General features: G+C 35.1%; 2 protein-coding genes across 10 annotated transcripts in view; one reads left to right on the top strand and one right to left on the bottom strand.

Moving 5' to 3' along the window:
• LOC134270684 (gamma-tubulin complex component 2-like) overlaps nucleotides 1-8,768 on the bottom strand; it is an 84,420-nt gene extending 75,652 nt beyond the window's left edge. For all 7 annotated transcript variants that reach the window (XM_062752928.1, XM_062752933.1, XM_062752935.1 and 4 more), the window contains exons 1-10: nucleotides 8,677-8,768; nucleotides 7,855-7,912; nucleotides 7,520-7,651; nucleotides 7,287-7,386; nucleotides 6,992-7,080; nucleotides 4,890-4,967; nucleotides 4,497-4,578; nucleotides 4,200-4,277; nucleotides 3,994-4,061; nucleotides 1,851-1,895 (exon numbers count right to left, since the gene is read on the bottom strand). In XM_062752928.1, the coding sequence (XP_062608912.1) occupies nucleotides 1,851-1,895; nucleotides 3,994-4,061; nucleotides 4,200-4,277; nucleotides 4,497-4,578; nucleotides 4,890-4,967; nucleotides 6,992-7,080; nucleotides 7,287-7,386; nucleotides 7,520-7,651; nucleotides 7,855-7,912; nucleotides 8,677-8,756 (810 nt within the window). In that variant the 5' untranslated portion in view covers nucleotides 8,757-8,768. The remainder of the gene's footprint in view (nucleotides 1-1,850; nucleotides 1,896-3,993; nucleotides 4,062-4,199; nucleotides 4,278-4,496; nucleotides 4,579-4,889; nucleotides 4,968-6,991; nucleotides 7,081-7,286; nucleotides 7,387-7,519; nucleotides 7,652-7,854; nucleotides 7,913-8,676) is intronic.
• LOC134270686 (uncharacterized) overlaps nucleotides 1-13,026 on the top strand; it is a 44,843-nt gene extending 31,817 nt beyond the window's left edge. Inside the window, exons 1-2 of one of the 3 annotated variants that reach the window (XM_062752937.1) lie at nucleotides 10,201-10,286; nucleotides 11,291-13,026. In XM_062752937.1, coding sequence (XP_062608921.1) covers nucleotides 11,320-12,981 — 1,662 coding nt within the window. In that variant the 5' untranslated portion in view covers nucleotides 10,201-10,286; nucleotides 11,291-11,319 and the 3' untranslated portion in view covers nucleotides 12,982-13,026. Of the gene's footprint in view, nucleotides 1-10,200; nucleotides 10,287-10,993; nucleotides 10,999-11,290 lie in introns of those variants that run through there. The other 2 variants (XM_062752939.1, XM_062752938.1) reach the window with 2 other exon arrangements.
• The last annotated feature ends 46 nt before the right edge of the window (nucleotides 13,027-13,072 follow it).

Here is a 13,072-nt window from a genome sequence, read left to right as displayed (position 1 = left end):
TTAAAGTAGTTCTTCTTCATGAAAATGTAATTCAGCATCTAAAGCAAATTTGAGTTTTCATCTCTTGATGCAACATTTGTGCAAGTTTGGTTTATACAATGGTCTATTATCTGAAAAATATATATGTCGAATTCAGCATCCGAAGCAAGTCCATTAGTGTGCATCCTAAGATGTATCGTCCATGCAAGTTTGCACATTATAAGGCTCATAGTTAATTGGAAATGAAACATACATCAAAAACTAACATTTTCACTCATCCACAAAATGTAAGTCAGATTCAGCATCCGAAGCAAGCCTGGTAGTATGCATCCTAAGATGTATCATCCATGCAAGATTGGCCATTAAAGAACTCATAGTTACTTGGAAATGAAACCTGCACCAAACACTTTAACCTGTTCACTCAACTGGAAAATGTAGGTCAGATTCAGCATCCGTAGCAAGCCCGGTAGTGTGCATCCTTAGATTAATCATCCATGCAAGTTTGGTCAACATAGGGCTTAAAGTTACTTGCAAATGAAACCTGCTCCAAACACTTTAACCTGTTCACTCAACTGGAAAATGTAGGTCAGATTCAGCATCCGAAGCAAGCCCGGTAGTATCCATCCTTAGATGTATCATCCATGCAAGTTTGGTCAACATAGGGCTTATAGTTACTTGGAAATGAAATCGCACCAAAAACTTTAACCTCTTCACTCAACCGGAAAATGTAGGTCAGATTCAGCATCCGAAGCAAGCCTGGTAGTATCCATCCTTAGATGTATCATCCATGCAAGTTTGGTCAACATAGGACTTACAGATACTTGGAAATGAAACCTGCACCAAAAACTTTAACCTCTTCACTCAACCGGAAAATGTAGGTCAGATTCAGCATCCGAAGCAAGCCTGGTTGTATCCATCCTTAGATGTATCATCCATGCAAGTTTGGTCAACATAGGACTTACAGATACTTGGAAATGAAACCTGCACCAAAAAACTTTAACCTGTTCACTCAACCGGAAAAAGTAGGTCAGATTCAGCATCCGAAGCAAGCCCGGTAGTATGCATCCTTAGATGTATCATCCATGCAAGTTTGGTTAACATAGGGCTTATAGTTACTTGGAAATGAAACCTACACCAAAAACTGCACCAAAAATGTTAACCTGCTCCAAAAACATTAACCTGGTCATTCCTTTGCTAAAATTGCAGCATCTGAAACTTTGACTGGTACAATGAAACACACTAGAACCATCTTCCATGCATGTCTAATCAATATAGGACATAGAAGTACTTAAAAAGAAAACTGCTCCAAAAAACTTAACCTTAACCCGGGACGCCGACGCCGACACCGACGCCGACACCGACACCGACACCGACGCCGACACCGACGCCGAGGGTATTACATAAGCTCCCCCAACTTCGTTGAGGTGAGCTAAAAATGAAGTCATGCTCCCAAAACTAATTTAACTAGCCATTTCTTTTTTCATCCAAGGCAACAAATTCTCATATAAATGCATTATTTAAATTCCTTTAAACAATGAAAATTTGATCTCACAAAATTTTACATGGAAATTGGTAGCTAAGTATAAGGCCCTATAAAATAAATTTCTTGGTTCCCTCATCTCTTCCAAGAGTGCCTCATTGACCCTTTTATTGCTTAATCAAAAAAAAAATCAAATCACCTCCCTCATCATTTTTTTAGGTTTTGTACAATGTAAAAAGCTGGTTATGTATTGGGGGCAATAAAAAAAAGAAAAAAATGCCCCCTCCCTCCCTCATATTTCTTGAGAAAAGACCTGAGAACAAAAGAATTAACTTTGCATGGTCTAAATTGTATTTCAACAGCATGGAACCACAATAATGATTTCACTAACCAATCTGTATTGATGTTCCAACTGTGCTACAAGAACCATGTAGTCCTGAAAAAAAAAAAAAAGTCTTCTGTTAGTCCGTCTAATCAATCAAATTTCATACTGAACCCTAAATTTTTGAATGTGCAGGACATTTTTGCAACTCTAGCGAGCTATTTTAACTGGGGGACATTAATTGCAGCAAACTTTTTATTTTGCTTTGTACGAGGGTTGTCCGTAAAGTTCGTGGACAGGTCTTAGATTTACAGATTTAAACGTCATTTGTTAAAAATATTCATTCTATTACCTTTATTTTATAATTCCTTTTAAAATTATCTTTGAAATTTTTATACAATTTAATTTTTTAAATGTAAATTTAAAGGATTTCACAAAAAACTATTGATACCCGGAGCAGTCAAAACTCGCTCGAATTTTTTTCTTTTAAGAAAATATTCTCCCGTCATTTTAGCATTAGAAATCGCGCTAAAATTCGTGAAAAAATGCATTATGACGTTAGTAAGAAATATTACGTCAGATTAACAAATAAAAATTTTAAATCATTCAGACACGCTTCTTAAATTCATCTCAGAATCTTTGATTACGTTGGCCAAATTGTCCGAAGACGTGACAGATTTTGAACGCCTGGAGCAGCGTGCAGTGATTAAGTTTTGTGTTAACATAGGGAAAACCCCAACAGAGACACACAAATTCATGAAAGAATCAAATACGCATTCAAAAGTGAGTCGTTCGTTGGTATTCAAATGGCACAAACGATTTTTGAACGGACGATTGAGTTTGGAGGATAACAAGCGAGAGGGCAGACCATCCTTACGGGCGTTGAATGATGTTATTGAAGAAGTTCGCAACGTCATCGCTTGTGACAGACGTCTTACAGTATGTGAAGTTGCAGAAAAATGTGGATTATCTAAAACTACATCACATGAAATCTTGGTCAATGAGCTTAAAATGAACCGCGTCTGCGCACGATGGGTGCCCAGAATTCTCACACCTGAAAATATGAATGACAGGCTAACTGCGTCTGAGAACTTTTTGAGGAAATACAGCAAGGACGAAGAATTTCTAGATCGTATAATAACAACTGACGAAACTTGGTTCCACTATTACGACCCGGAAACGAAACAGCAATCAAGCCAATGGAAAAATATTGACTCCCCGCCACCAAAAAAGCCAAAGTGACAAAATCAATGGGAAAAAATATGTTTATACTCTTTATGGACAGAAAAGGAATGATATTGACACATGCTGTTCCGCAAGGACAAACCGTCAACGCAGACTACTATAGCAAAGTCTTAAGGCATGACTTAATCCATGCATTACGTAAGAAGCGACCGTATCTAGCTGCAAATCTGAACAGAGTTATTCTGCATCAAGATAATGCACCCTGTCATACTTCTCTAAAAACATCGCTGGAAATTGATTTGCTTGGTTTTGAGTGCCTGAAACACCCTCCATACAGCCCGGACCTAGCCCCGATGGACTTCGCTGTCTTCCCCTATATCAAATCATATTTGCGAGGTTGACGATTCGATAACCTATCTGAATTGCGACAAGAGGTGATGAATGTCATTTTTCGAACAAAAGCTGACCATTATGAACAAATATTTGATAAATGGATACAACGACATCAGAAATGTGTATTGCTGAGAGGAGACTACGTTGAAAAATTCTGAGGTGTTTTCATAGACTGACGTTACACAGGTACGACGTGATTTTTACGCCGGCACATTGCTCCGGGTGGACATATAAATAAAAATGAAATGCTTGACAATTAAATTTCTGATCATTGTATTTTCTTGAAATTTGATATACATAATAATTAAAGTATGAATTTTATTTTAAGCATTATTATTTTTTCTTACCATTTCCCAGTAACGTAAAATTGAGGTTGTCCACGAACTTTACGGACAACCCTAGTATTTGTAGAGAATGTTTTTTCCTACACAAAATTTATCTATGCGAATTGATTTCAAACTGACAAATCAGGAATAAAAGACAATGTTAATAATAGTTTATTTATTTATAGTATTTGAACAAAACTTCTAAATCCAAAAAGTATTAAATGAAAAGAAGTTATTACACATACAGGAAGTTGAAAAATAAAAGCTTTTTAAACTTTCCAATGGTACATTAAAGAATAAAGCCATACCTTGATAAGAGTTCTCATGGCTGCACTTAAGGCCTGGTTGACGAGTCCATACTCAAATGCTGATTTCTCTGAAAATATTAAAAGCAATGAAGTTAAAAATAACTACAGAGTGTAGAAAGGATCTTGTATTAATTAACACATTTTTCTCTACAGATGAAGGAATATTTTATCTCTTAATGTGGCAAAAAATAAATTTATCAACATACCTTCAATAAACCTCACCACAGTAGAGTAGTTACAACACAAGGGAAGAATTCTTCTGACAAGGTCTTGTAGAGATGGATCTATGGAAAACAAAACATTCCAGCTTTCATGTAAATTTGACATCTATTCCAGTTCCTACCCACATTTTGACATCTCTACCTTACAAATTTTTGAAATCTGTACCTACCCAAAAGTTAACATCTCTACATCCCAAGATGTTGATATCTCTATCTACTTAGAGGTTATCATCTCTACCTCCCAAGATGTTGACATCTATATCTAATTAGAGCAGTACTTACCCAGATTTTGGTCCAACATGAATTCCTTTGGAGCATACCTCTCTGTCAGAGCTCGAGCCAGGATGTATTTACCCTCAATCCCCTGTGAAATACAATCTGCCTTCAGTTAAAAACCCTTACATTCTTTACCATTTTCACCAATTATCTTATTTCTTTTGTTTTTTTTTGTAATGAACTTATTTTTAAAATATACTTAATGCTCTCTATATAAAAACAATTCTGTTCCTAGAAGCAATTTCTAAAATTAACACACTGTGTCTTATTCTAAATCATTATATTCTTGAGGGAATATTCAATTTGACTCCTCTTCAGATTTAATTTTATACAGAATCTGCTGCTAAAACCCTGGATCTGCCTATGTTATCTGATATTGTAGATGATGGACTTTTTTACCTGCATACAGTTCAACATGTCATCCAGAATGGCGTGCTCCTGAGCTGGTACACTCATGCTGCTTAGAGGAACAATATTCTGTAAAATCAAAAACATTAAAAACAACCTCATTTAAGGTAGGACAAAACACCCGTGAATTCTATTTTAACCCATTTCTTAAAAAAAGTACTGGAGGAAAAAAGAGTAACATTACTATACTGACAACAATGAATGATCCCTGAAAGAAAAATAATAAGTTTTGGCAAATTTGCGTTATATTTTGTGAAATAATCAGAGAATCCTATATATTGGTCATTTGGGAGCTTACATTTTGGAATGTGTTTGCGCTATATAAGTGCAATAAACAAGCATGTAACAGTCTGTTATAAATTGCAGTGCAACTTTTGTTCCATAAATAGTAGAGAGCTGATATTTGGACACATATATAAGGAGTCTTCTTTCTTTATGTACTACAAAGGTCAAGGTCATATCAAGAGGTCAAAGGTCAAATATTGTGACGTCATCTACTGAATCTTGTAGTTTTTTGCCATTGAATTTTTTTAAATCACCAAACTATCTTAAACCACCGGTTCAATTTTCTTTATTTTTACACATTTTATTCTAGGACCCATTTGAATCATTCTATTAATTTTTTGTAAAAATTGAATTATACATTTTCTCTCAAGAAAACTTAAACTGGTGAATATTTACATGTGAATTTTCAGTTTCTGACACAATGTATGTTCTTTTTTACTTAATATTTTACCCCGATTTTCCAGTATCATTGTGACTTACTGATTTAAAGTAACAAAATGTTATCTTTAATAAAAGTATTTCACAAAGGACAAGATAGGGTAAGAACAATATTTGGCCCCCAATTTGGGTTGTCTTTCAGAATGATCCAACAATTTATCATTTGAAAACCTGTTTTCACCCCTGCAACAAAATGAGTATTGGTTTTAAGATTTAGGGTATACAGAGGTCACAGTGAGGTCAGGAAATAGGTCAATTTTCGAAATTTTTCATTTTTATGCAAATTTTCACTAATTTTACAGCACATTTTCTTTCGCAAAACATAGAGCACACACTTGCCTATCTACCAAATTTAAAAATTTTATACACTGATATCAGATGCAGTATATGTGTAAAAATCTCAGATAGGCAAGCGTGTGCTCTATGTTTTCCGAAGAGAAATGTATCCGAAATATGATGAAATTCCACCAGAATTGAGGAAATTCGAGAAAATGTCTTATTTCTGCACCCTCCACTGGCTTCCATGTAGGCTTTGAATCAAAATTAGTGCTTGTCTTAAAGTAAGCATCATTTTAACTTCTTAAGTACAAACTATCACAGTTTTACCAGTGTTATGATTTTTATATCAAATAAGGGGCTAGATTCGGCTGTTACCCTATCTTGTCCTTTGCAATAGATCAATACAAAATTCTAAAATAAGGCTCATTCTCAAGTCGAATGTCGGATTTCACAAACTTCTTACAAGAGTAAGAATGGCCATATTTCAGACAATGTGGGCAAAAAATGTGCGGTTGAATTTCTATCATATCATAAAGAGAGATTCTGTATCCAAGAACAAAATATCAAAGTTTCAGAAAAATTGAATTTTAGGAAAAATCTGACCTATCTATTTGGTCCTACCTTAAAGTAAACATATTTTAAATTCTGTTGTCATTATAATGTCCCTGTTCTCAGATCTATATAACACATAATAGGGTTGTATTTTGGCTGACTTTTTTTCAAAGCAAATTGTAAGGCGTTTGTTTTAATACTTGATTTGACAAAACAATATTCTACTTGATCAGTATCTAAGGCTAAAAACAGACCACATCAACAAGGAATGCTTTCTCCTCTAAGACACCTGAACTCATTTATGGAATGAAGAGAGGGCAGAGTTCATACATCCACAGATTGGCGCTGTTGATATTTTTTATGCGATCATCTACAATTTTTTTTTTCAATATTAAAGGAGTTTAATTTAAGCTGTTTCATCAACACATTTACACCTGACAAATGTACAGTCATGTATTCCCAATGACACCATCACACAGAAATTTCATTTTGAGGATGTGCTTTTTTTGATAAGATGATGTATGATGTATGTTGCTTACTTGATCAGAGGGTTCATCTACTCCCACAATGAAGTCCAGGGTCAGGGAAGGTCTCTTAAACAACCAGTCTGGCTGAGGAGGAATATTTACTGCAAAAATTAATTTGTTATGTTTGTTAAATTCTCGGAGTACTAATAATAATAGAATAAGTTATTTTTGAATGTCAAATTGATTTTCATGTAAAAAAAAAAAAAAAAAAAGATAAGATACATAATGTAAAAATTCACTGTTTTGCTTCCATATTTAATACCAGTTGTACAGTTTAACTTCAATAAACAGAGATGATTAATTTTACCATTCCGTTTGTTTGGTTTCTCCTGCAGGGCTTTCCTTAATATTTCTGACGATGTAGTTGCAGTCATCATTTTTGATTCTTTAAAAAGTGTGTCCTTCAACTGTTAAACAAGGAACATATGTACAGGACATAGTTAAATTAAATTTCAGAAATCAGTTAAATTTTCAAACTTTAATAAGATTTGTTATTATTCTCAACTCTTGACCTATTACTGTATTTAAGAGAGTTCCCACCTCTGTGAAATCCTGCATGGTGATTTTTGCCCCAGGGGCGGGCAGCTGTGAAATGACCCTGCTATGTGAGGCCAGGGCCAAACCAGATTTATCAGCTTTGTCTTTGGCATTTTTAGCAAGGTACTCCTTGGTCTGTAAATAATATACAAAGAACTACACACAATGAAAATGGAAAAAAGCAAATTTTATCCTTTTCTGCTAGCTCTAGGTCATTATTCCTATTGTTCCACACACAGAGAAAATAATTTTTACGTTGCTCTTGGTATTACAGTATTTTGAAAAGAAAGAATAGAGTCCAACATCTTCATAACGCTGTAATAAATCAAGATTCATACCTCTTCCTCCTCACACAGTTTGGAAAGGAGAAACACAAAAGGGTCCAGTTCTCTGTTACTATGGAAACAAAAAAAATAATAAATCTGATAGTGATGTTAAAAAAACACATTGTCAGTGATTGAATTGGTAGCACATTGCCAACCAAAATTAACCAAACATCATAATAACAAGACCTGGCTAGTACTGTAATTAAGACACCTAACTCTTGCTCCTAACACAGTATGTATCTTAGTATAGTGTACTTATAGCAACTGAAACAAAACTGTAAGGCTGTTGTATTTAGAGAGAATTCTTAAGACGTTTCTATATTTAGTAACCATGGTAAAACAGTTGAAATCAAAAAGAGATATAAAGATTTGGTCAACTTGTGTTCCAATTCTTACGTTGAATTCGATTAAAACTTTAGGAAGAGTATAGGGTTTTGGAAACTGTTTACACATGGACAGACAGCTATAGCTAAACAGACAAAGGAAACCTCAATAATGAATAATCACTTCATGTTTCTGACCAGTAAAGCTACAAAATCAAGTCTTACTTTTTACCGTATATACTCGCCTATAAGTCAGATTTTTAGGAGTTAATTTCTGATCCAAAACTCTATGTCCAACTTATAGGCGAGCTATAAAATGAATGGTATTATATGAAGTCAGTCCCTCTGATTTTTAAGCTTATTAAATATAGGCGGACCGACTTATAGGCGAGTATATACGGTAGATTTGAGTTTATCATACTTGGCTAGGAACTCGATAGTTTTGTTGACTTACTTTTTAGACTTGAGTTCATCATACTTGGCTAGGAACTCGATAGTTTTGTTGACTTACTTTTTAGATTTGAGTTCATCATACTTGGCTAGGAACTCGATAGATTTTGTTGACTTACTTTTTAGATTTGAGTTCATCATACTTGGCTAGGAACTCGATAGATTTGTTGACTTACTTTTTAGATTTGAGTTCATCATACTTGGCTAGGAACTCGATAGATTTTGTTGACTTACTTTTTAGATTTGAGTTCATCATACTTGGCTAGGAACTCGATAGTTTTGTTGACTTACTTTTTAGATTTGAGTTCATCATACTTGGCTAGGAACTCGATAGATTTGTTGACTTACTTTTTAGATTTGAGTTCATCATACTTGGCTAGGAACTCGATAGATTTGTTGACTTACTTTTTAGATTTGAGTTCATCATACTTGGCTAGGAACTCGTTAGATTTTGTTGACTTACTTTTTAGATTTGAGTTCATCATACTTGGCTAGGAACTCGATAGTTTTGTTGACTTACTTTTTAGATTTGAGTTCATCATACTTGGCTAGGAACTCGATAGATTTTGTTGACTTACTTTTTAGATTTGAGTTCATCATACTTGGCTAGGAACTCGATAGTTTTGTTGACTTACTTTTTAGATTTGAGTTCATCATACTTGGCTAGAAACTCAATAGGAGTTTTTGTTGACTCAGCTATTTTTCTCTTGGCCTGATGAGCGGACACCTACAATTAACAAAAAACACCATAATTTCTTAGGATTAAGCATTGATTCATGAAAATCACAAATACCTGTATTCCAAGTATCACCTATTGATACTCCCAAAACAAAAGTTTTTTGTGTTATAAAATTATACATTTCATAGACGTCTCTCTGAACTTTGTGACCTTGACCTAGTGACCTTTGCTTGAGGTCATGTCATAATATCCTTTAATCATAATTAACGCACCTAGGACAATAATATGTACGATCTTGAAAGCTACTTCATGATAAAACTTTATTAGGAAAAATATTTTTTTTCACTCATATTCTATGACCATGACCCTGTGCAAATGACAAGTGTAGGTTTGTTACATACAGTCAAACCTCATGTACTCTCATGTCTGAAGGATCATTTGTGTTGAGTACAATTTTCTGAATTTATAAACATTAAAGGAATGACTAAGGCAAGATCTTTTCAATTTCTAAAATATGTCACCTCAATCTTGTTAAAATAACTTTAAGTAGGGTTAGGACATACTTTTCAGTAAATTGCAACCTTTGCCTCAGCTAGAAGCTTTAACTGAATTTTAATTTTAAAACTTTGGCTATTACAAGGCATCAATAACTTAATACTTTAATACCCTGTGACCTTTTCCAAATTGAACTTATTATTTTTGGTAGTTAAAAAGATAATGTCTAGACAATAAATGCCTACATACAGCTAGTCAGACAGATACATATGGAACAATCCAATAAACCCCCCAAGCTTCATTTGCGAGAATAAAATAACCATCTCATTACTTTGATTCCCAAACAATAAATTTACTCTACATTGGCTGATAATGCAGATATAGACATCTCAGGTATTTAAATCACATGACCCGGTAACAGGTAAATATTTAGAATGCAGACAAGGAAGTAAATTGTGATGTACGGGATTATCAGGGAGGCCATGTTGGATTTACAGGTGAGAGAAAATTATATATATAACATTTTTAAAATAAGTTTTCCTATTATATCACTAATGTAATAAGTTTTGCTATAAAGCCTGAAAAATGTCGAGTCACACCGGAAACAGTTATGTCCGGCCAGAAACAGTTATGTCACCTCCAACGGAAACAGTTATGTCACTATTTCGATCACGTTCACGTGTTTTTACGTTACGCATTTTAGCTCGGGTTCGAGATGTTATGATGTCGGTTGCTAAGCAAATGTAAACAATGGAGCGTTATTCTTAACGTCAAGAAGGCATTTTTTGGATTATTTGTGTACATTTTAACAATTTTGAATGATTTTTAATTTTCCTTTAATTTTAAAAATGTCATATAACATATACCACATGGCTTCTCGGGTGACTATACCAGAATATTTGCCCCTCGGTGACAGGAAAGCCCTGGAGTGTTATGTCACCCGATGCCGAAGGTGACATAACACTCCAGGGCTTTCCTGTCACCTCGGGGCAAATATTCTGGTATGTAACCCTCGAAGCCATGTGATATATGTATATTAGTGAATTTAATGTAACAAGATATTACCCCAGCTGTTGTCATTAATGACCTCAGGTGTAATTAAACACATCAATTAAAATACATACAAGAGTTATTTTATATTATACTATAAAAAGTATATTTATATTATGCTATATTGTTTTTTTTTGGGTAGCCATGATGGATTTAGAGGTGACACAATCATATTTATGATTTAACTTTTTGTTATGTACATTACTCTAGTTGTTGTCATTCATGACATTAATTTAAACACATAAAAGTGGCACTTCTGATGATACTTATGATATAAATTACAAAGAATTGCAAACACCGTGTTCTTCCTCATAAATACACAAGGTGTACAGACCATTTTTATTTTACTGTCAACACTAATCAATATTTCCCTACTGACATTTCCAAACTGGTTAACGGTCTTAGAATTTCACCAAAAAAACCTTGAACTTTTATTGTCTTTACATAACAGGATCTGCTGGTTTGACCCAAACCCCAGTGATGGACCCCCGTTACAGTGCCCAAGACATCCTCCTCTGTGACCTGTGTCAAAAAGCTGCATTACAGAGTCATTGTGAACTTTGTCAGATTAACCTGTGTAAGGCCTGTGTAGGGGAGCATCTCTCTGATTCCTCTAAAAGACACAAAGTTGTACCATACAAACAGAGAAAATCTACTTCTAACTACCCAAAATGTCCAAACCATGCACAGAAACAATGTGAACTTTACTGTGAGAAATGTGACATTTCTGTCTGTTCTACTTGCATCTCCTCTGGGAAACATAAAGGACATGATTTATCTGATGCTCTGCAGATACTCAGTTCAAAAACAAAAGATTTAGAAAATGACTTGAAAGAACTAGAGAAAAGAATCCTCCCAACATTTGAGGAAATTACTTCAGATTTAAGGTCTGAAAAAGTCAACTTGGAAAAACACTATGAGAAACTGACAACAGCTGTCACCAAACGAGGAGAAGACTGGCATAGAGAAATTAATGTCATTGTCAACAAACAGAAATCTGAAATTGATGAGATAAAATCTAAACACCTGGCTGCTCTAAATAAACAGGAAAATGTAATCAAACAGATTAATTCTGAAGTAAAACAGAGCATACATGATCTGAAGAAAATACTGGACTCCAATGATGTCTCCCTAACCTCTGGGTACAAATCCAGGAATGCTGAATTCAGAAGTTTACCTCCTAAAGTAAATGTTTTATTACCAAGATTTTCTCCTCATCAAATCAACACAGAACAGCTCCATCAAATGTTTGGTTCTCTGTCAGCATTATCCATTACAACAGAAGAACATGGCTACACAATGAAGACACCAGAAGCTGTATCCTGTCCTCCAGTCAAACCACTGCTTGATGAACCAGAGCTCATCACCACCATAGACACTGGGTATAGATCATACAGTGTTACCTGTCTCAGTGATGAAGAAATCTGGACCTGTGGAGGAGACAAAGTCATGGAACTCTACAACCTCCAGGGCAAACTACTGAAGTCAATCCAAACCAAATCTGGGAACATACCACGGGACATAGCAGTAACAAGGAGTGGAGGTCTAGTTTATACTGACACAAAAACAAGAACTGTCAACAAAGTGAAGAATAAAAAGATAAAGGAAGTGATCAGACTACAGGGGTGGACGCCTTACAATGTCTGTAGTACCTCCTCTGGTGACCTCCTGGTTACCATGGTCGGTGATGATGAAAAACAATCAAAAGTTGTCCGTTACTCTGGCTCCACAGAGATGCAAACCATTCAGTTTGATAGTGCAGGTAAACCTCTGTATTCATCTGGTGACCTTAAACACATCAGTGAGAACAGGAACCTGGATATCTGTGTGGCTGACAATGGAGCCAGTGCAGTAGTGGTGGTTAATCAGACAGGAAAACTCCGATTTAGATACACTGGTCATCCCCCTACTGACAAGGAATCATTCTATCCTATCGGCATCAAAACAGACAGCCAGAGTCAGATCCTGACAGCAGACTATAACAACCACTGTATCCACATCCTAGATCAGGACGGACAGTTCCTCCGTTACATTGATAACTGTGATCTACAGCGTCCATGGGGTTTACGTGTAGACACCAGAGACAACCTCTTTGTGGCTGAGTGGTTAAGTGGTAAAGTGAAGAAAATTAAATACATGTAAACAATGTGTATATACATAAACAGTTTGGATCTGAGATGATCTCTGTGGCTGTCTGGCTGAATGAAAAAAAATTGTAAATATAAATTGTGAT

This window comes from Saccostrea cucullata, unplaced genomic scaffold, assembly GCF_032062105.1.
Source record: "Saccostrea cucullata isolate Sc308-1 unplaced genomic scaffold, CSIRO_AGI_Scuc_v1 ctg1158, whole genome shotgun sequence".
Classification (NCBI taxonomy): Eukaryota; Metazoa; Mollusca; class Bivalvia; order Ostreida; family Ostreidae; genus Saccostrea; species Saccostrea cuccullata.
The sequence above is the reverse complement of the archived record's forward strand: the minus strand, read 5'-3'. Positions and strand labels throughout refer to the sequence as shown.